This window comes from Vulpes vulpes, chromosome 10 (genome assembly GCF_048418805.1).
Source record: "Vulpes vulpes isolate BD-2025 chromosome 10, VulVul3, whole genome shotgun sequence".
Taxonomy (NCBI): domain Eukaryota; kingdom Metazoa; phylum Chordata; class Mammalia; order Carnivora; family Canidae; genus Vulpes; species Vulpes vulpes.
The window spans coordinates 13,704,242-13,728,451 of NC_132789.1; the positions used below are offsets into that span (position 1 = coordinate 13,704,242).

Consider the following 24,210-nt stretch of genomic DNA (forward strand, 5'->3'; position numbering starts at 1 on the left):
TGGGTCTTATTAACTGTATCCCTCTTAAAATGGTGAATGTGGTGTATTGAGCACCCTTGGAACCTAATAGTGGACCCAGAACTCAAGAAACTTTGAAGAAAGTGTGTACAGAATGAAAATGCCTCATACTTCTGAGGCCCTACACTTTCTGAGCCTCTTTACCATGTCTTTGACCTGCCCAGGCTCCTCCTGTGGTCTCATTTGGCCTTCTTGCCTTTCTGTGGTCTTATTTGACCACTTAGCCATGATATACAGTGTCTCAAAAAACACCTGAAGCAGTTGTTGTCTTTGCTGGTTAGATAAGAAGTTCCTTCAACTGTGACTGTGTAATTCAGACACAACCTTTCCTTTGTTCTTTCAGCTAGAATTTCTCATTTCTTTAACCTGAGAAAAATTTGTGTTCAGAAGCCACCAATTTTCATACTGTAATCCACCAGTCTCTTTCAGAATTCAACTTCTGGCAGCATTTTTTCTGTGATGGGGGTAGCCGTCCTGATTGCAATGAGGGTTAGTGTGTGCTTTTTCTAGTATTTAGAAGAGAGATTATCTGGAAAGTGTGTTGATAATAAGTGATTAGGAAGTGTGGTTTTGTTTGTTTTAGTGATGACAGCTCTGAGAATCTTAAAATGTTTCCCAAATTATGTTTATCATTAAAGAAAAAGAACAGAAGAGATGAGCATATGAAAACCTCCCTGTCCTGTTTTGTGATGCCAAGACTGTTCTTCGTGTCCCCAGTTGCACTCTGGAAGTTAAGAGCATTGAAAACAGATGACATCATAGGTTCAGAAAGGCCACATTATAAACCTGAGACATAGGTCTAGGTATAATCCTCCAGAAGTGTATTTGCTTTACTGCCACCTAGTGAAGAAGAGTGTCTCAGGTACATCCTGCAGGAGAAAATCAAGCTGGGGCTCACTGGAGGCCTTGTGCCAGCTCTGCTAACCATTAAGCTATTAGCTCACCAGAAGCTTTTATCAGATGCCCAGGAGTATGGTGGTGTTTTGCAATAGACTCCCTCCTTACTGTTACTGAAGACTCATAAGTCTGAAGCATTTCAGTGTGCATAAGAGAGCACACTTCTCTATTCACATTAGAGGACCTTTCCCTCCCCTTTTGGTTTAAAAAATATCAAGCACCCTCTTTGTATCAAGGTTTTTTTCTCAACACTCCTCAATGTGTTTTTCCCTCATTTTCTGCTGATGTGATCTGCCTTTTTAGGGTGCACTTTCCATCTTTACTAGAAGGAACAGTGACCATGCATTAGTGTTTCTTCTCTACCAGGAATAGCTGGGGAAAATTATAATTTAATGTCTCAAAATATTAGTTCTTTTCTTTTCCTAAAAATATCATTGTCCCATTTGATCTCATGCATTTTCATCCACCTCTGTTCCCTTTAAGGCAAGTGTGCCTAAGTAGACACAAGACCAAAGTGCCAACACCTCTCTCTAGCAGCCAAGTGACTTCTGGCTGTTGTTCTGGCTTTTATTTTTTTTAGCTCTGTCTGTCCACACTAACCTGGACATCAGGGTTTCCAGTCTTCTGTAGGCTGGAAGCAAAGCTTTGAGTTTAAATTCTAATGTCTGAATCTCTGATTCAGTTTGCTCTTCCAGTGGAATTCTCTCATTTCTAATAACTGCAGGAAAATAATGGTTCAAACACAGTCTGCACCTAAGGTAGCTTGAAATACTCCACTTACATTTTTTCTCTTCCTTTCCCCTAGTAATTAAAAATGTGTGTTTTAGTTGACCATGTACCATGCCACAATATGGCTTTGCTCTGAAATGTATATTTGCCCCAAATTTTAAAATCTATTCTACCCAGGAGCTAAAAATGGTAAGGATGGGGTTCAATACTTGGCCAGTTTCAGGTGAATGTATAAAAAGTGGATAATAATTTTTAAAAAAGGATAATACCTGTAGATTGCTTTAAATTTTTTTTTATTTTTAAAAGATTTTTATTTATTTATTCATGAGAGACACAGAGATAGAGACAGGCAGAGGGAGAAGCAGCCTCCATGCAGGAAGCCCGATGCAGGACTTGATCCCAGGACTCCAGGATCATGCCCTGGGCCGAAGGCAGGCACTTAACAACTGAGTCACCCAGGGATTCCCCATGGATTGCTTTGAAACTCTTGAGATAGCTTGCTTTGTAAATACAGGTGATAAAGTTGTGTTAGACAAATGTCCGCTTACTTAGTAAGGACATGATTTCTATTTTCCTCCTTCTTAAAGAACTTTTTCTCTTGATAGTTTTTCTTTAAACCTTGGCTTATATAGATTTTGTGCTGCTGCTCATTATGACATTGGACTGTTTCCCATAAGGAATTCGATCATTACCCGTTAGGGACCTCTTTTAAAAAATACTTCTAAATTTATTTATTTTCTGCTGTGAGGTATATGTGCTCTTCTGGTAAATAAGTCTGAGGTAAGGTATTGATAAGAGACTGGAGGAGAGCATTACATTTATTATATCCTTAATGAAGGAGCTCCAGAATATCCTTAATAAATACTGGTGAACTCATGACTGCATTTATCCATCTCTGGTTCTCCAAGGAATAATGGGAAGGGCCACAGCTACAATAACTCTGCATAACCATCATTGACTCTGACTCTATTGATTGTGATTAACCAAGATGTATGGAAAACAGTTTTAAGTGTGTAGTGCTTGTATCTCGTAAAGTCCATTAAGATGTTCATTATTTTTCAATTGATGCGTCTTAAGCTGCACTTGATGTCTGTAGTAGTGCTTTTCCGCAGAAAGACTGCACTGTGGGATTGAGTTCATTTTGTTAATTGCATAATACAACACAGTCAAGTTTCATAGAAAACAGTAAATACTCTTGATTTCATTGATTTGTATTCTTTGGTTTTTACTAAATAAAATATGGAGCTTGCGAATAGTTCTTAAAGCCTCTGTGTGGTAAGGGCCAAAATGTTTCTCGAAATGTGGGTGCTGCATTTTTAGGGACCTTTGCCTAATTGCTTTGTAAGCGTTAAACCAGTTCTGTCCTCTGGGTTTAAGCTGGTAGATTCATTCATTGAACATTTTTACTAAGCACAGACAAATGCTGCAGATACTTCCCTTGCTCCCAGGCTGGCTAGAGGTTACAAGACCAGGTGGTGACAGAACTTGGGAAATGTTAGGGTGGGGAAGAGCAAGGTACCCACCGTAATACATTAGAGAAAGTCACCTAGTACAGGCTCAGAGGCCAGGGTTCTCCTGGAAAATTACTTCTCAGCTGGGTCTGGAAGGATAACTAGGGGTTAGCTAGGTAGAGTTTTGCCAGTACACTGAGCCTTTTTTTTTGGCTCCTTGCCTTCTAGTTAGAGATAGTGGTAGAATTGATGGGTTAGGTTCACGGGCTGTGTCCTGCAAGCCTGAGTCACCGTATTGAAAACAATATATTTCACTTAAATGGGGATGGTCCTTAGAAGCCGTATTTGTTTAAAGACCCTGTCATCTGAGGAGGCAGTCTGCCTTGTTGGCTAAGCAGCAGTTTGAGGAAAGCCTGGGAACCTGTTTGATCCCAGCTGTGCCACTAAAATGCTTTTTGTGACCTTGGGTAAGTCACTTAACCTTACTTACAGCATTCTTAAAACAACCCCTGAGGTTGTCATGAAGAGCTTCAGAAAAAAATATATTTTTAGCAAATAAGTAGAGGCACCTGAAAGAAAAATATAAACACCTACTTTCATCTCCCCTGCCCCATCTGGGATATTTATATAAGAAGAAAAGTTGAAGGTGGATTTGTTTGGTTCTTTATTATTAGCTGTACAGCATTTCTTCCTTCAAGTCTCTTAGTCAAAATGAGTAAGTAGTCTGTTCAGTGGAAACTTACTAGTTAATGGAAGCTCTTTGGTGGTAAATCATTGTAAATTGGCAATTGCTCTGGCGTGCAGAGCTTGAGAGGGGCTCTATTCCCATCCTCTCAACAAAAAAATCAGCTGTGGTCTCTGACCTATTTATTTGGAGGTAACCTTGCCAAGCGTAAAAAAGATTGGGAAAGCATACAGTTTCACTGGTCCGTGCCCTGGAGTGGGACATCCTCACTCATTTGGAAAAGGCTTCTTTCTCCTTCAGTTTTTCTTTAGTGCTCTTACATCAGCTAATATATGAGTTGCAGTTGTACTTTGCACAGACCCTAATTAGAGAGCCATCAACATTGAGGTCCAAAGGCTTACTGACAATGCAACTGTCATAGTGGCGTCTTAATTGGTGGAGTGTAATTGTCATTAGGCAGCGATAAAGACATCTGGAGCTCTGGAGAAAAATCAGCTTTTTTTCCTACCTCCCTTCGATTATCTGTTCTTGTTTCTCCTGGCCAATGTTGTTAAGCACTTTTAGATCACATTTAGGGTTTGGTCCGGTTCCCTCTGCTCCAACCAATGTTTTACCCTTACGAAAATGTCTGCTTCTTTAGCACAGATCCATTAGCACTGAGTCTGATCTCCATTGCTATGGCTGCTTTCACTTGCATTAGATTCTAGAGCCTGGCGCTGAGTCCTCACATGGTACCTGCTGAAACAGGGTATTTATTCTGTTCTCCTCAAAAAGGAGACATGGAGTCTTTTATGTTTTGCCTCCTGAATCATTTGCATTATGTTATTATCATGTTCTTTGGCCGTGAAGAATGGAGCTAATTTAAATGGATATCTTTGAAAATGTTCTTCTTTACCAAAATAATTTAGCTTATCTTGTGTTTTTATAGATATTTTAATCCACTTGGAAGTAAATGCGAAGAGTTTAACACCTCTTGATAAGTGTTCTGAGTATTTCACTGATCATCAGCAGTGGAATGGGGCCAGTAGAAGTAAAAGGGGATGCCACTCAGACCAGTCAGGTTGTTACTTGTGGACACTACCTTCCAGTCACTGCATATTATTAGCTATGTGTAAGGCACTGTGATGGAGATATGGCCATTGAGATATGGCTGCCTCAGGGACTTGACAGTCGAGATGTAGAATGTAACGATGAATGCCATTTCTTCAGATACAGAGCAAGTTGATACAGTAGTAGTAGAGTCAGAGAAGGCTCCGTAGAGGAAGAGGGCCTATGCTAGACATTGAGCAGTTGGTAGGCTTGGGCTAGATCAGTGGTTCTCAGTCTTGCTTAAACATTGGAAAAACTGATGCCGGTTCCACTCCCAGAGAGTCATATTTCAGTGGTCTGGGTTTGCTCTGGGTATCAGGAGTTTGGAAAGCAACCCAGGTGATTCTCATGTACAGCCAACATCGGGATGCCTTGAGCTGAGTTGTCAGGAGGGAAAACATTCCAGAAAGGTGGATAATGGGAGCAAAGATGCCAAGGCAAGATCATATGGAAGCCAGAAATGGCAGACTTGTCTGGAGGCTGGTCCATGCTAAAGAAGAGCAGAAAATGAGACTGGGGAGAAGGGCAGAAGCTAGTTTGTGGATGGATCTCTGTGCTAGGCCCAGTGATTAAAATGTCATCAATAAGATGTTAAGGCCTGAGTAGCTAGAGGGCTAAGTGTCAAGTGCTATTCTAGTCTGACTCTTCTAGTTGATGGGCTCCTAGCTGGGAGCAAGGCCCAGACCCTGACCTTAGAGGCTTATAGGTTCTTGGGGAGGTGAGCAGTCAGACAGACAGACAGACACACACACACACACACACACACACACACACACACACACACAGTTGCTGTGAGAGTCAAGTCGAGGCTGCTGTTATCCAGGCTAGATTGCAGGGGGACATGGTCCAGTTTGAAAGGGAAGGGAGGAAGGGAGAAAGATTATTCATGTCATCAAGTACTTTTGAGGGCTTGGCTTGTGCAGGGCTGATGGGGCCAGGGAGGCTTGGGACTAAGGACCCTGAGGCAGTGTGGGGAGGGCTGAAGGGATATGGAGGAGCCGCTCAGTTTTGCATCAGGGACTTGGACTAATGTGGTCACCGAGGAAGGGAGGAATTCAGCAAAAGGCTAGTTTGTGGTGAACTGAAGCCTTTTGAACAGAATAGGGGTTTAATTCTAGACCTGTGGTGTCTTGGAGTGAGCGGACAACTTTTTTTGTGGGGGGAGAAGCCCTGTCAGGACCCTTTAGACACTCATAGAGTGCTCTTCTGTGTGAGAGCCTTGCCCGGGGAGGAGAGGGAGCAGCCCGGTGTAGGTCACAGTTCCCAGTGCCCTGTATGGGCCAGCAGTTTGGCAAATTTTGGTTTTGTTGTTTTGCCTCAGAACTTGCTATGTAAGGGGGCTTTGGGGCTGGAGCTCAGGCCTCTGAAATGCTTTCCTCCGTACTACTCTGCTGGCCTGTAGAGCCCCTGATGGGGCGCACAAGGGGCCCTGCGAGGCCGTGGGTGTGGGCCGATGTAAGTGATCAAGGGAAGGAAATATGTTTCCCAGCCAGTGTGCTTTCCCTCCAAGTCCTGGAGCTCTCTGACCCCTGACATTCACTTTCTGTGTCTTCCTTTCACTCCCTGTCTCTGTATTTCTGATGGTGTTGCCATCCCTCTTCACCTTTCTTTTCTGAAATGGCTCCTTGGTTTCACATAGAATTTAAGAATCTAATCATGCACAGTCTAGACATTCAAACATGTTATCTCTGTTTGGTGTCTCTATAGCTAAGCAAGTGGCCTTACTCCAGGGAACGCCTGAGTTGTTTTCAGGGGTGCCAAGGTGAGCCTGATAGATTTGGTGTAGTGGTGTATGTTCTCAGACAGCGTTCCTCATTAAGAAGGGGGATCTGGAATGCTGCCAGGAGGACTTGGGAGCCAGTGGCCGTGCTTTGGCCATGGTGATATCAATACCCACCCTTGCTCCAGCATTGCCAGGCTTAACAACACTCATAGAGTGAGCATTCCTGTTTACTGGGGGATCAGTGGTCATGCAGAGTTCCTTCAGTCCAATTTTAGAAAGCATGTCTCTCCTATTGGCTCTTTACACCACACGTGCACTCCTCAGGCACTGTCCTGCAGGGGGGCAGCTGAATTCTCCAACTGAGGGAATTTGTGTGATGGAATTACCTTTGAATTACATAATGTATATATTTACTGTCAATAATTTGAGGGAATTGCTGTTCTATTCAGTAAATGAAGCACTCGTCTATCAGAATGTTCTTAGTTTCCTTATTAAGATATTTCATGTGAGAAATTGGATCTGTAACTACTACAGATGTGCTAGATTTCAGTAGCTAAGCAAATTATCTTGTTTGGGTCTTCATAGTTTTAATGTGGGATCCAAGAAACCCTGAAGAAACTATGGCTAGGGCCTCAAGAAGACTGTGAACTACTTAAAATTGCGTACCTATCTTTGTGTTTGTGGGGTACATCATTAGACTCTTAAAGCATTTCTAACATGCTTCCTGACAGTTAGTTGATTTACATGTTGAACAAAACCCTCTGTAGCAGATGTAAGGAACTTAGCATAAATACCTCAATGGCAGGCAGCACACCACCTCGTCATCTGGCCATTCCATTACCCTTGTGTCTGAGCAGGCTCTGGCCCTGCCATAGCTTTGATGGAGAGAGTCATTTGTTGGAGTGGCAGTAGTAATAGGAGAGAGTGAGTGCTCCGCTTTTCTAAGTGGGCAAAACTGGGGAGTGTGTCATGCATTTCAGCAAGAGCTTTTCATGAGAAGGCAGCATTGTCTGGCTGCTAAAGGCAAGATTTAATTGTTTCAGCAAATCAATTAGTCTTTAGGGACTTTAATCAGTCAAATCTGATGCATGGATGAGGCATTAGAAGCTTGTGCCTGTAAGACCATTAGTCCTTAGCATTTCTCTCTCAGTCTGTCTTTAGCGTATGTGTGTAAATACTGTGGCTTCTACAAATTTCTGCTAATGATCCCTTTGCTGGGAGAATGCGAGGTAGCAAATTGGTTATGATAGTGTAAAGGAGATCTTGCTATCAGTGTCATAGTATAGCATTCTCATTTGAACTGTCGCCACTGTGCTGTGTGAGAACATGAACCATGTTCATAGCCTTCTGTCATCTAGGTGACATTTTCTCCTGTTAGAATTACTCACCTAAACAGTATTGCAGGAGTGGTTCCACACCAACTAGATCTTATTCCTCTGTTGTTTTGAGGCTCTCCCCATTTTCTCCACCATGGCCCTGCTTTCCAGGCCCCATTTGGAACCAAGTGTGCCCTTCTTTTCCAGATATACATCAGGGGACGTGAGGGTGTGGGACACCCGCACCTGGGACTACACAGCCCCTTTCCTGGAATCAGAGTATGAGGAGGATGAGCCTGGAATGCAGCCATATGTCTCCTTTGTGAGGATAAACAGCTCGCTGGCGGTAGCAGCTTATGAGGATGGTAAGTAACCGCAACCCTCCTCCCTATTAAGAAAAAAAAAAAGCTTTACAAAAATTAAGCAGCTGTGGCCGGCTCCCCCTGTAATCCCTGTATACATACACGTGGGTGCACACACACATGTTCACACACATACACTCACTCTTGCCTTTATGTGAAGAAGTTGGCCAATAACCCCTCCATGCATTAGTAGGCACTGGAGCACAGCACCCAGTAAGACTGGTGTTTAATTCCTACTGGAACTGGCAGGCTGGGTTTTAGTGCCAGACACAAGGCTGGCCAAGCGATCTTAAGCAAATAGCTTGTTTGGTATAAAATATTAAATATACTTGGCCTACTTTTCCTTTAGTCTCTGTTCAGTCCAAAGGGAACAGGAAAAAGGAGGGATAGACAGATAATCTATTGACAAATATGGAAATAGAAAAAAGTCAGTACCTATCTTTTCCTAGTGCTTCTATACCATACAAAATTATGGTGATATGTTGGCTCTCTGAGATTTATAAAATTCTTTTTGTGAATGAGCAACCATGGATTTAGATAACTAGGTAAGAAAAGTCCAAAATTATATTTACTAAGTCATGAAATACCTGTCTGTAGCTAATAGGAATGCTAATTTTGATGGCTATGATACTCTATACTCCTAACTTCCATTAGGTTGTGATGTTGGAATCTCCAAAGGCTTTGTTTCCCCACTTGCCTAAGTTTGGACTGTAAAATATTTTGGAATGTTAGTCTTCATGTCATGGCAATATTGCAGATCTTCAGAGGCAGTAGAACAACCACAGAGTCTGTGGTTGGGTCAGAGGTTCAGAACTGTAGTAAAGTAGCTAAGGGGCAAGTTTATATCTATGTGTCACTAAAAAATTAAGGCTGAAATCTTGAAAATGATTTTTGGTTTTTTAACATGAACTGTTCTTTCACTTAGACATTAGTAGACACCTCTGGTAGATTTTTCCTTCAGCCTTTAGAAATTCAGCTGAGCTCTTTCTGTGGAAGGTAGCATTTCCTGTGTGTTTGCTGAGCTCCTTGACAGATAACATAAGATCGGCTTCTGAGTGTTTGCTACTTTCCAGATTACCAGTGAGTTTCTCTAAAAAGCGAATATGCAAAGGTGGTAGTTAAGAATCCTACAGCTGTAGTGTCCTCTCCTAGCATCCCCCGGCCGCACATGTGCACACACATCTTCCTTCAGCTGGGGAAACCGGGGCCCAAAGAGACCAGCTAGGTAATTGGCTTGAGGTTGAATTGTGAGTCCAGAAGAGTGACTGGGTTTCCCAGGCCATGCCGGGGTTGTAGTGCACGGTGTATGTGACACTGAACACAGGGACGCCTGGAGAGACGTGCACCTGATTGACTGGCACCCCCACGTCTCCTGTCTTGGGAGCTTGAAAATACAGCTTGAGGAGATGGGCTGGTGTGCTGCTGGTTTCACAACATTGGTCAGAATCATTTATCCTCCTCATCCCTCTTGCTGCACAGAAACATTGGGAAACCACGTAGATAAGATGAACTACGTTTTTTGGCAAATACTTGGTTAATAATGGTCAAAATGTATTTTAAAACTTGATTTAAAAAAATTACAGTTAACATTCAAACAAAGAAAAAAAATTATAATATGTAAAAGAAAACCTATCCAAAAAGAAGCGAAGTAGTGCTCCCTTGCATCCCTACCTCTGTCCTTCATATATTTTACATACAGGTACTATGCAATGTACTCTTCTGCACCTTGCCCTTTTGTTTTGTTTTGTTTTTTAACACAATGACACAACTTGGTATCTTTTCATATTGACTTTACAGGCAAACCTTATTCTTTTTCAGCCTGTGTTCTACGGCATGGTGTGGCTGTATTTATAATTTATTAAAGCCCGTAACGACATACACTTGGATTGTTTACTTTTGTTATTAAAAACAGTGCTGTGAGCAATATCCTGAAATACCATGATGGACTTGTGCAAGTATGGCCATGGGGTAAATTACTAGTAATTACCGGATTGGAGGCTACATATGCTTTGTTTTGATAAATATTACCAAATTGCTCTCTAAGAAGGTTCTACCAGTTAATGGTTCTACCAACATAGAGTAGTGGCTTCCTCACTCTGGTCTGATAGGTGGAAATGGCATTTAACTATTGTTCTTGTTTGCCTTTCTTCATGTGCATACACGAACACATTTTCATTGTCTTATTTTTTTTCTATTTATTTCTCTGCAAATTGCTTGTTCTTGTCTGTTCTCATTTTTCTCTGGATTATCCTTTCTGCTTGGGAAGGGAAATAGTCCTTGCCATACCTATTTCATATAGGCTTTTTCAGTTTGTCAGTTATTATTCAGTGGACTTAGTTTATGGTTTATTTTTCTAAATGGTAGTTGTATGTGTGTTTAATTTTAATTTTTTAATCCATAATTGTGTGAGGTTTTTTTTGCAATTTAGTGTTTTTGACTAAGTACTGTATTTTTAGGGTTGTAAGACCACACTAATGTAAAAGGTTACACATTGAGAAGTCTTGGTTTTACCCATTTTTGTCCACTCCATCCTAAAGCAACCATATATTCATTTTTTGTCTATCCTTCGGGTATTTCTGTATTACAAATATAAGCATTCATTTCCCTCCTCTCTCTTTTTCTTAAATGAAAGATAGCATATTACTTAATATTCTGCACTTTGGCTTTTTTCACCTAATGACCTGTCTTGAAAGCTTGTCCATGTCTGTATATAGAAAAACAGCTCCCCCGCCCCTTTTTTTTCATCCTGCACAATATTCTATGTGTACAAAGACCTTGGTCCTTGGTTCACTTACATAGCTCCTTACTGAGGAACAATTGTGTTGTTCCAGACCTTCTGCTATTACAGTGTAGCTAAAAATCTTGCCTATAAGACCTTTCATGTGAGTACAGGAATGGAAGTTGTGTTGTCTTTCTAGGTTCCACGGCATGCTCAGGGGGATCTCCCCTACTCTAAGATCAGATTAAAATGTATAATATTTACATCATTTGTGTTGAAATCTTTGGTCTCAAATTCATTTTGGTATTAAGATTGTCTTTGGTGAGAACTCTTGCATTTTTCTTTTCTCCCTCTGAGTCTGTTTGGGGCTTTACTATTTCCGGGATATACTACAACTTTTCCTTTTTTCTTCCAGAATTCAGGTGGCATTGTCTTTGGTCTCACTTAATTTTAACAGATTGACACTGTGGTATTTACACCAACATATTCATGAGTAGCTACTTCTGAGGCAAAGACAGATTGAAATGATCAAATGCTCATTTTTATATTGCTCCTTTTCAGGAGCAGCGAATAGGCACTTCTTAGCCAAAACATGACAAAAAAGAAATGTACCTTGTGGGGTCTACTGTATAAAATTTGTGACTGTGCCCTACAGAAAAGAAGAATAAGATGATAAAATGAGTTAATGAACTTCAGCTCCCTGGCTGTGCCAAAGGGAAGCTCTGTAGTCACTGAGGCCCTGTTGATGGTCTACACATATATTCTCCACACAAGGAGTCCTATTCAGAGGGAAGATGGAAGACTCTTTGGGAGAAAGTAAGTCGTCCCTTCATCCTTTTTAGCCTCCTTGCCCTGTAGGAACACTGTACACCCACCTGGGGTGTTGAGATTTGGCAAGGTGATCCACAGTTGTGATTTTTTGAATTCCAACCCACTGGCCTCATATTTCTTCTGCCTTGTTTCCGATTGTCAGCACTGGCTGTCCTCCAGTTTGATTTTACCACTAATTGTGTTGCACGTTACCGTACCGAAATGAATCAAATCAAAATGCTTTTCCTGGAGCATTAGATAAAGCAGGCGAAGGTTCTGAGTAATGAGCAGATGCTGCTAATGCAGGGACAGAGGAGACCTTGCCAGGACTCCATCTGCTCCATGCTTGCCTGCCTCTGGCCCCGAGCCACAGCATTAGGAAAGGCGGTGTACTCAAAACCCACTCCTCATTCAGAGTTTGTCTTGAAAATTCACTGTTTGGTAAGAAACGATATTACACACTTCCTAGGTGCAAAGAAGTTCTCATTTGTCGCCCCACATGGAGAAGAGAAACAAGACCCAGTGCATATTAGCATGCGGAAGCCGCGACGGGATAGCCAACAATCGTCTTTATGTGTTGCCATCAAGCAAGGCAAAGTGGCTTATCCACTTCTGCAGCACTCCCAGTGCAATTGTCTGAACACACACATGCTCCATTGTCCACGGCTGTACCCGCCCTGGGCCGGAGTGCATGTGATTTCTCATTTACTGGCGTAGTAACAATAGATGGGAGTGGGTCTCTCCAGGCTTCTTTTTAGTAGAGAACAGTAGGACCATGTTTTAGTTAGACAGCTATGATGAAGAGTAGTTGCTTTTAAAACTTTATAATTTTGTGTTTAATAAAAAAACTCAGTTCTTTGATATTTCTGCTTGTGTCTCGTTTGTATGATGTGACACAAAAAATGTAATGACCTAACCTTTGGTTGTAATACTATACAATAAACAGTATCCCCCCCCCCCCCCCCATCAAGATAGAAATTTTAGAAGTAGGGCATTAACATGCTAAAGCATTGCTTGGGAGATGGCTAAGACAACTGCTTGTGGATTGTAGAGATTTTTTTTTCAAGTCCTGCGTTTTCTGGTCATTTTTCTCTTAAAAGTTTCAACAACCATTTTTTGCTTGAAACCTTTGCCTACCCTTTGTTCTAGGGGACTTACTGAGGTATTTGACAAAATGAAATGAAACAACTTTCTGACAACCCCCAAGTACCAGGTGTAGTCCTTTTAAAGGATAGGATACCTTTATAAACATGAACAATAAACAGTAGGAATGCTCATGTTTTAAAGATGCTGAGAGTGGAATTAACACCAAAATGCAGAGTTCTGACTAGAGATGATTCTTTTGGTATTGAAGTATTTCTTGAGGAATTGGATTTTAAAATTGACTGCCATTTGTTATGGTCTATGATCCCATGCTTATGGGATGGAGGAAATTTTTGAGTAAAACTTTTAAAAGTTTTTCCATTTTTCAATGAGAAGAGTTTAAAATTATATTTCACACTTGCTTGTGTGTATGCTTTGGACTGAATGTTATAAGTGCTAGGGCAGTGTTCCTCAAACGGGAGTCTAGAGAGAAAATCTTGAACAGGAGCTATGAGAGCTCTAGAAAAGTATTTTTATAGTAATCTTTAAAAAAATCTAGATCTTTTGACCTTGTAACTGAACCATGCTGCATGATTTCAGTATTTGAATTTGCATTTGGGCTGTTGGCATCAAGTGATCATACATGCCTTGTGGTTGTCTTTCATGCTAAGGGGTCCAGAGATGACTTTTTAGAGGTCTGCAAGCTCTCAGATTTAAGAAACACTGGGGAAAGAAGTTCTTGTTGATCAATTTCTAGGATAACTACAATTTTTTGAAGTTACTAGTGAAAATAACTTGAAATGATTTTTCTTATGCAGAAAGTGGCACATTAAATTTATGGTATGAGGAGATTTGGTGTTTATCTTCTGGTTTACTGGGGTAGTTTTACTGAAAACTGATTTTTAATAATACACAATATGATGCATAAATTCAAAATATCTGTCCCGTGTTATTAGAGTTGAGGTTAAAAATGGGAAGGAACGATAGATAGCACAGGGTATTTTTATGGGGGAGATAGTTTAGAGAAATAAATTGTTGAGCTTCTTAAATGTACCTAATGAAATGCACACATGAATGGTTTTTTTTGGAGGCTGATAAATCAAATTTTATGTACAAGAATTTAATTTCTCTTTTACTACTTGCAATTTTGATTGTAGCATTTATTCTATACTAAACCTTAAGGCTCTGTTAAAGCAGATGTAAGTATATTTGTGGAATGTATTTTTGTCTTAAAAACAAGATGTGCCTGCCTGTCTGCCATTTCAGTAAAAAGTCATTAGGCAAGCTACAGTGGAGTAGGAAGGCAGCCCCGTGGGGCCAGGGACAGGTGGAGGAGGGAGTCTGGAACAGTGGCCTGGCGGGTGTGGGAGGTTGGCAATATCCAGGGAGACTGAGCAGGTAAGTATATTAAGGATAATGGAAGCCAGTTTTCTTGCTTTTGGAGAAGAATTACAGGCATGGAAAAGGGCTATCCAAATGAACCCTGTGGGCTGGATTGGAATAAGTGTTGGCATGGAGTTCCTGATTTTCGATTTAGGTAGATGGGTTGAGATATATGTGTTTGTATGCAAATATGTTCATGTATGTCCTAGCTTTGTTTGCTGTGAAGGTAAAGAAGTAGCAATGAGCATACGGAGTGTTCAGATCTTAAAGATACTAGTCTCCGGTAAAAGGAATCCGGCTGCTTGGCAAAGAGGCTGACTCCAGGGCTGGGGTGGGGAAAGAGCAAATAAGCCTGGGACATCTTATTGTACCAGGAAATATGGAAGCACTCAAGGAATGATGGTGACATATATCAAAAGAATACAGATGCTACCTTGAAGGTATTCTCACTGGCCAGATCTGGGACAATTTGAGTATCAAAATAATGATAGTAACAGAGGTACACATGAATACTAGAATGTCACCTAACAAATATAGAAGGAATGATGGAATTAGGAAATCACTAATTGGCAGTTATAATGGTAATAATTGACACAAAAAAAATCAACTGATGCTAAAATTAGAAGATGAGAAGAAGATAGGGGATGGGATTTTATATCTCAAAGAATCTCCTTGCTGAACCCTAATTAATTACAGAGTGAGGGAGAAAAAAGTAACTTTGTAGTCAAGAAACCTGGCAGATGCCAAATTAATAAGGTGGTCAAATTTAACATCAGTAATGGGACAAATTGACATCCTGTGCTACGTAATAGAATGCACTGAGATGAACACAGGATCACTTCTGGGATAGCCCAGCCAAAAATGCATAACACAGTTGAATCACAAGGAAATATTAGAAAACCCAAATTGAAGGACATTCTGCAAAAAGACTAGCCTGACCTCTTTAAAGCTGTCAAATTCATGAAGATGAAAACCCAAAACAAAAACCTATTCCAGTTTGAAGGACACAAGACAGCTGAATGCCATGTGTCATTGGATCCTGATTGGATCCTTTTGTTATAAAGGACATTACCGGGACAACTGGCAGTGGGATCTGAATAACGGGTATATAGAAGTTCTTGTGGCTTTGCTGTAATTTTCAAATTGTTTCAAATAAGTTAAAACTTTTTTTTTAAGATTTTATTTATTTTTTTTTTTTAAGATTTCATTTATTTATTCATGAGAGACACACAGAGAGTGAGAGAGAGGCAGAGACACAGGCAGAGGGAGAAGCAGGCTCCATGCAATGAGCCCGATGTGGGACTTGATCCCGGGTCTCCAAGATCACACCCCGGGCTGTAGGCGGCGCCAAACCGCTGCGCCACCGGGGCCACCCCAGATTTTATTTATTTATTCATGAGAGAGACAGAGACACAGGAAGAGGGAGAAGCAGGCTCCATGCAGGGAGCCCGATGTGGGACTTGATCCTGGGACCCCAGGATCATGCCCTGGGCTGAAGGCAAACGCTCAACCACTGAGCCACCCAAGGATCCCCTAAGTTAAAACTCCTTGCTTCTGATTAAGATGCAGTAACAGGGACTAGATTTGTCCTTTTGTGTTAAACAACTGGAAAACTGGACAAAATAATGGCTTTCAAACATTACTCTCTGTGATCCAAGTCTTGGGCTATCTGTTTTTCAAACAAGATGAATCCTATGATTACACCAGTTTACCAACTGGAAACAACCCAATACAAGTAAAGGAACCTGAACAGAGCCTGGACCTCACATTGTTGAGACACCAAGAGGTTAAGGAAGCCAAAGTGGAAAGAATTTGTGGGCCAGAGTATCAAGGAAGAGGGAGCCTGACAGAACTCTACAGATCTAAAGGGACCCCTCCATCTCTAAGTACTGATGTGCCCACGTGTGAGAAGAGGGAGACACATTCAGTCCATAACATTGTCTGCTGTTTATAAGAAAGCCAATTTATTTCTTTTTAAAGATTTTATTGGGGGGGGGGGGTGTGGAGAGAGAGACTGACTCTCCAGAAGACTCCATGTTGAGTACAGAGCCTTACATGAGGCTCTATCCCACAACCCTGAGATGATGACCTGAGCCAAAACCAAGAATCGGGCACTTAACAGACTGAGCCACCCAGGCACCTGGAAGCCATTTTAAATATTAAGATACAAATAGGGTTAAAAATAAAAGATAGGAAGTTATACAATGCAAACATATAAGAAAGCTGGAGTGGCTATATTACTTTCAGGCCAAATAACTTTAGGACAATGAATATTAGGAATAAAACAGAACTTTCATAATAAAGGGGTCAATTTATCAAATAGACTTAGTAATCCTAAATATGCATCTAATAACCTCAGGGGTGCCTGGGCAGCCTTAGTCAGTTAAGTGTCTGACTCTTGATTTTTGGCTTAGGCATGACCCCAAGGTAATGAGATCAAGCCTCACATTGGCACTCCATGCTCAGTGAAGAGTTGGCTTGAGATTTGACTTTCTCTCTGCCCCTCCCCCAGCTCATGCTGTGTCCCTCTCTAAAATAAAATCTTAAAATGAAAAGCTGATAAGTGAAAAGGGAAATAAAGAAATTCATAATTATAGTGGAAATTTCAGGCACTTTTATTTCAGTAATTGATATAAGTAACTGGTAAGGTCATATACGATTGAACAACATTATCAGCCAACTTTACTTGACATTTATAGAACTTTCCATGCAACAAACTACAAAATACACATTCTTTTCAAGCAGAATCAGAATGTTGACCAAAATGGAGTATGTTCTGGGCCATAAAATTTGTTTCAGTGAATTTAAGAGGATTGAGGGGTGCCTGGGTGGCTCAGTCGGTCAAGCATTTATTTGCCTTTGGCTCGGGTTGTGATCACAGGGTCCTGGGATTGAGCCCTAGGTTGGGCTCTCTGCTCATGCTCTCTTTCACTCTCTCGCAGGTAAAACATAGTTTTTAATTTGAGAGGGTTGAAATCCTGCAAAATATTCTCAAAGTACATTTTCCAACAACTATGAAATTAAAGTAAAAATAACAGCTCTGTAAAATCACTTATAAATAATTCATGAGTTAAAGAAGAAATCAGGAAATATTTTGAACTGAATGAGAATGAAAAACCATATATCAAAATGTATAGAATGTAGCTGAAGCAGTGTTTAGAGGGAAATTTAAAGCAGTAAGTGCTTATATTATAAAAGAGATAAAGTCTCAAATCAATGATATAACTTTTTACCTTAGCTAGAAAAAGAACAAAATAACCAGGAGAAATGTAGTAATAAAGGACAGGAATCACTGAAATTGAGAAAAAAACACAGAAAAATCAAGACTAGCTCCTTTAAAAAAAAATCAAGGTGACAGGCACTAGATAAAGTGATTAGGGGGAAGAAATGCAACAGAGGGAAAATGTTTATAGATCCTAGAGATGTGAAAACTATAGTGAAAAATTATGAACAAGTTTATACCAGTAAGGGCAGCCCCGGTGGCTCAGCGGTTTAGCGCTGCCTGCGGCCCAGGGCATGATCCTGGAGACCTGGGATCGAGTCCCACGTCGGGCTCTCAGCATGGAGCCTGCTTCTCCCTCTGCCTGTGTCCCTGCCTCTCTCTCTCTCTAGCTGTGTCTCTATGAATAAATAAATAAAATTTTTTAAAAAAAAGTTTATACCAGTAAATTCAGCCTCTTAGATGAAGTGGATAAATTGATTTTTTTTTTGAAAGCCACACATTACCAAAATTCACTTAAGAACTAGAAAATTAGAATGGCTCTATTTCCATTAAAGAAATGGAATTTGTGATGTAAAATTTTCTCATGAGGAAAAGTACAAGCCCAGTACCTTCACTGGTGAATTCTACCAAGCATTTAAGGAAATAATACTAATTCTGTATACTTCCATAAAATAGGCTAGGAGGGAACACTTCTCAACTCCACTATCAAGACCAGCATTACCCTCATACCAAAACCAGGTAAAGAAGAAAAAATAACTAGTTTATGTTAACAAACTCTAGATCAATATTCCACATGAACGTAGATGTAAAAATACCAAACAAAATACTGTTAAACTCAATTCTGCAATACATTAAGAGTATAAGAAATCATGGCCACTTAGGATTCACTCAAGAAATTCAAGGTTAGTTTAACACTTGAAAATCAATTCCGGGAAGCCCTGGTGGCGCAGCGGTTTAGCAGCCCAGGGCGTGATCCTGAAGACCCTGGATCTAGTCCCACGTCGGGCTCTCTGCATGGAGCCTGCTTCTCCCTCTGCCTGTGTCTCTGCCTCTCTCTCTCTCTCTGTGTCTCTATGAATAAATATATGAAAATCAATTCGTCATATTAACAGACTATAAAAGAAAAACCTGATGATCAACTCAATAGAAAAAACATTTGCCAAAAGCCATTTTGTACTGATGATTAAAGACTCTTAGCTGACTGATAAAGAAAGGAACCTTTCTGTGAAACTTACAGATAACTTCATATGTAATGGTAAAAGACCATGCTTTCTCTAAATTGAAAACAAGGCAAGGATGTCCACTTTTACTACTGTTAAACATTGTACTGGAAGTCCTTCTTAGTTCATTAATGCAAGAGAAAGAAAAGGCATATAGATAGGAAAGGAAAAAGTATAATTGTCTGTGGATAAATTGTCTATGCCCCAAATCCTAAACCATCAACCAAATATTACTAGAACTAATAAGTATTTTTAGCTGTGTCACTGAGTATGAGGTCCATATGCAAAACCCAATTTTATTTCAAGTTAACAACAAACAGTTGAAAATATAAGATTAATTAGGGATTAATTCAGCAAGTACTCAGCAAAATAGGTGTAAGACCTATGTGCTGAAAACTATAAAATACTGAGCAAAATTAAATAAAGCAAAATACATAGTTATATCATGGGTTGAAAGATTGAATGCTGTTGAGATGTCAACTGTCCCCTAATTGACCTAGAGATTCAATCCAAATCCAGTCAGAATCCCTAAGGGCTTTTTTTCTTTTAGTAGAAATTGATAAGCTGATTCTAAAATTTAAAATAATTTAGAATCTAAAATCCAAAAGAAAATGCATAAGACCAAGAATAGTGAAGAATGATTTTGAAAAAGAAGTACAAAGTTGGTAGTTACCCTACCCAATTTCATGATTTACTGTGAAATTGTAGTCAGTAAGATAGGGTGATACTGGCCTGAAGATAGACCAATGGAACAGAATAAAGGCCAGAAAAACACTGATTTTTTTTAAAAAATAAAAGTGCCAAGGTGATTCAATGAAGAAATGATCATCTTTTCAACAAATGATGTTGAAACAAGCAGATGTCTATATGCCTTTTCATTCCTGCCTTTTCATTCCTCTACTCTTACTTCATACCATCTATAAATTAAATGGATTATAGACTTGAACATAAAACTTCTAGATAAAAAGAAAATCTTTCTGACCTTAGGTTGGGCAAAGATTTCTTAGGACACAGAGCACAAATTATAAAAGAAAAATGTTAGACTTCATCAAAATTAAAAACCTTTGATGTTGAAGATACTAAGAAAATGAAAAGGCAAGCCATAGACTAGCAGAAAATATTTGCAAAACACATGTCTGATATTTGACCTGCATCTAGAACATATAAAGAACTTTTATAATTCAAATATAAGAAGACAACCAATTAAAAGTGGCAAAAGGTTTGACTAGACCCTTTGTTCACCAGAGAAGACCTATAAATGTTGAGTAAACACATGAAAGGATATTCATCATTAGTCATTAGAGAAATGTAAATTAAAACTGTTATGAAATATACTGTTACACACAGTACACCTGACTTAAAAAGTCTGATAATGCTAAGTGTTGATTAGACTATGGAGCAGTCAGCACTTTCATTCCTTGCTCGTGGAAATGCAAAATGATAGCCACATTGGAAAACACGTTGGCAGTTTCTTATAAGGAACTCCCACTCATATATCATCCAGGAGAAGGAAAACTTGTGTTCACACAAAAACTTAAATATTTATAGGATTTTATTCATGATCACTCCAAACTGGAAACAACCTAGATATGTATTGATCAGTAAATGAATACAGTTGTAATACATACATGTATTACAGTTGTAATACATACATGTAATACATACATACGTACATGACATGTCAATAACAAACTACAGGTATATGCAACAGTATAGACAAATCTCAATAGCATTAATGCTAAGTAAAAGAAGCCAGACACTAAAAAGCATATACTGTATAATTCCATTTATGTAGGATTCTAGAGAAAGCAAAACTAGGACAAGAAAACAAGTGAGTATTTGCCAGGGGCTGGGGCCAAGGGAGGATGACTGCCTGTAAAGCTTTGATGGAAATATTCTGTTATGACTGGTGGTGGTCGTTACAGGACTGTATTTGTCTGTTCCTATCATATTGTGCACTTAAAGTCGATGAGGTTTTTTTTTTTATGTAGGTTATAGCTCAATAAAACAGATTTTTAAAAAGACCAAAAAGTACTATTTTAATACTTTTTACAATATAGTTGGTGCTACTCTTGCAAAGTTCTGTTTTGTTGCCTTTTGCTCATCAGGAAAGAACAGGGTCTCTGAGATGTATTAGAGTAGAAAGAAGAGTGCTTTCCTGCTCAGCTCTATATTTGAGTTGGTGATCAAGACGGAGAATTCCTCTGGTGGCTCTGTGGTCACTGGAACACATTTAGCAATTGAAGGGTTTTTTTCTTATTTTAAATTCTAAAGTAATCCTTTGTGATGAAATCTGGACCTATTTTCAAAGAGATCCAAAATAGTGGATATTGTATATATGGGATCATAGTGGTAGTAGGCATGGCCAAAAATAGCAGCTATATGGGCTCTGAATTGTGCCTTCTTTCTTGCTTTTAACTCTACTCTCAAATAGGACTTAAAACCCAGAATGGTTCAGTATTATAAAAAGAAATTCCTGGATAAACCTCTCTCCCCAAGCCTTTATTCCAAGGCCATGGCAGACTTTTCTGCATATTTTTAAGACTGTATGACCTTTGATATAAATACCTGGACTAGTTTATTCTAATTCCTAAGAGTTGGAAGCAGATATTGTGCTATTTTAGTAATACTGAATATAGCTAATGCCTAGATCTTGGTTTATTTCTTTGTGGGTTTTTTGTTTGTTTTTTTAGATCTTGGTTTCTAAATATTACTAATTCTTCAGTAAAAAGGAACCTGTGCTAGAGGAGGCAAATTTCAGGATGAGTCTGAAATGTCTTGTGGGGCCAGAAATTAAGGATGTTAAAAAAAAAAAAAGAGAGAATGGGGAGGTTCTTTTTATAGGACTGTGGAACCAAACTAGAATTCCTTCCCAACAGCAATATTGGGGACAATTTGAGCAACAAAATATGATAGTAATGGATTATAACCTATAGAATAAAAAAAGTAAGTATCTGCAAGCTCATGCAGATATAAATAATTGAATGAATAAGCAAGGGAGAAGAGACAGCTCTTCCTTACAGCAGCATTTCAATTAATGACTTTGAATATGGAGAAGGGTGATGAAAATAGAAAATTCATTTGGAAAGCACCACAATAATTGTTGCAGGCAGAATCATCCATGGATGCTAAAAGTAGTGTTATGAGAAACAGGATATTTGCATAGTTTCAAATTATGCCTCCATAAGCAAAAAATTGTAACTTTATACTGGAGAAATCTGGCTTTAACCACCTAAACCAAGTGGTGAAAGTTACCATTACCAGCAATGAGAAATTGACATCATGTGCCTCCTGGTACACTGAAAAGGTACAACATTAACTTCTGTTCTATTTTTACCAAAAATGCATCACCTGATTTTAAACATGACTGAACATCAGACAACTAAGATACCTGGTTAGTACTTTTCAAGGGGCAGGAGCAGGAAGGACAAAGATAGACTGAGCAATTGTCTCAGATTATAGGAAGGAGACCATTAAATGCAACATGGAATTCTGGATTAGATCCTGGACCAGGAAGAAGTTGTTGGTGGACCATTTGGTGAGATGGGAGTAAGGTCTGTAAATTAAACATCTTGTATCAATGTTAATTTCCTGACTTTCATCATGTTACTGTGGTTGTATAATATGTTAATACTTGGGGAAGCTGGGTGAAGGGTTTACTTTAACTCTTCTTTTTGGATAATATCTAGGGCTCTTTTTAAAGAAGTGTGAAATATTTCAAAATTTAAAAAAAGATCATTAAACAAGATTAGATTCGTTTTCTCATAGTGATTTAATGCCATGTTTTTTCTGTTAAATAATTACTAGGGGAAAAAATGCCTTTTCCTTTACTGTTTGGTTGAATTGGGAGACTGAATTAGATGACTCTAGCCTAGTGGTGGTTATACAATTAGGAATTCTCAGCATACTTTCTGTATCTTTCTATTTATTCTTTGGTTCTTCCTTCCCCCTTTCATTTAATGCATGATGGTATGAAATGGTATTTCATTTCTAAAGTATACTTTTCAAAGCATGATATAACCATTTTATTTTAAATGTCAATATTTAGTAATATGCCAGAAATTCAGGTTTTTTTGGCCACTACTTAAAACTTATGATAAATTAGTTTTGTCAGTTTTATATATAAGATGTCAAAGGACACATGATTTCACTCATGTGGAATTTAAGAAACAAAGGAGCAAGGGGAAGTGAGGGAAAAATAAAACAAAATGAAATCAGAAAGTAAGACAAACCATAAGAGACTCTTAATCGTAGGAAACAAACTGAGGGGGTGCCTGGGTGGCTCAGTCAGTTAAGCATCTGCCTTCCTCTTGGATCATGATCTCAGGGTCCTAAGATCAAAATTTGAGTTGGGTTCTCTGCTCAGTGGGGAGTCTGCTTCTCCCTCTCCCTATGCCCCTCCCCCCTGTTCATGCTCTTTCTCTCTCTGTCTTAAATAAATAAAATCTTTAAAAAATAAAAAATAAAGAGAAAGAACAAGGAGACTAAGACTTACCGAATACCACTCTTGACCTAAGCCCCGTGCTGGGCTCTCATGCACTAGTCTGGTCAGAAGTGGTGGCAGTGTTACAGACTCTGATGGAGTTTAATTCACCATAACCCATCATTGAGTCAGCAGAATTTGTTGTTGTTTTTGAAAGATTTTATATATTTGGCAACACAAGCAGGGGAATGGCAGGCAGAGGGAGAGGAAGAAGCAGGTTCCCTGCTGAGCAAGGAGCCTGATGGAGGACTTGATCCTAGGACCCCATGCTCATGACCTGAGCCAAAGGTAGACACTTAACTGACTGAGCCACCCAGGCACCCCTAGCAGTAGAATTTGTATATCAGAGTTAAATATGGATTATAAAATTATGCAGATTGTGATCAGAAAAAATAAAAAATCTTATCACTAATCATATTATTTATAAAGATGTATATATAATTTATAATAAAATTTTTGATATGGTATTACATGCAGAAAAAATTCAAATTGTACCAAAGGATGTATAGTAGAGAGTCAGTGTTCTTTCTCTACCTACCACCACCTACCCTCTGAGTCCCCCACTACCACAATCTTTTCTCTAGAGGTATCACCTACTACCAGTGTCTGATAGACTCTTCCAAGATATATTCTGTGTTATGTTTATGTTGCTCAGTTATATTGTAGGAAAAAATTGGCTTCGGTTAGTGGGTGCATGCACAGTGATGTCTCTTTTACATTCTCTGCCTTCTTGGCACTTCCCCTTGTAGAAGAGCTGGTCCAGATGCTTCCCCATGAAACTGTTTTTCCTTTGAGTTTGTTAACTGTAAATTCTTCTACTTAGTCACATTGTCCTAGTCTTACAATATGTTGTTTGACTCCTTTTCAATTTCCTGTCTCTTTTTGTTTATTTTTCAAACGTTTTTCTTCTGCTTTGAACTTCAGACTGCTAAATATACTCAGCTTGCTTGCTTCTTGACTCAGTGTCTGCTTTGGCGATCTCCTATCTGGTCACCGATTTGCTTCTGCCTAACCAGTTG

At 39.4% G+C, this 24,210-nt stretch overlaps 1 protein-coding gene across 3 annotated transcripts in view; it reads left to right on the top strand.

Moving 5' to 3' along the window:
• FBXW8 (F-box and WD repeat domain containing 8) overlaps positions 1 to 24,210 on the top strand; it is a 124,584-nt gene that overhangs the window by 46,681 nt on the left and 53,693 nt on the right. For all 3 annotated transcript variants that reach the window (XM_026015906.2, XM_072722927.1, XM_072722926.1), the window contains exon 5: positions 8,116 to 8,273. In XM_026015906.2, the coding sequence (XP_025871691.1) occupies positions 8,116 to 8,273 (158 nt within the window). The remainder of the gene's footprint in view (positions 1 to 8,115; positions 8,274 to 24,210) is intronic.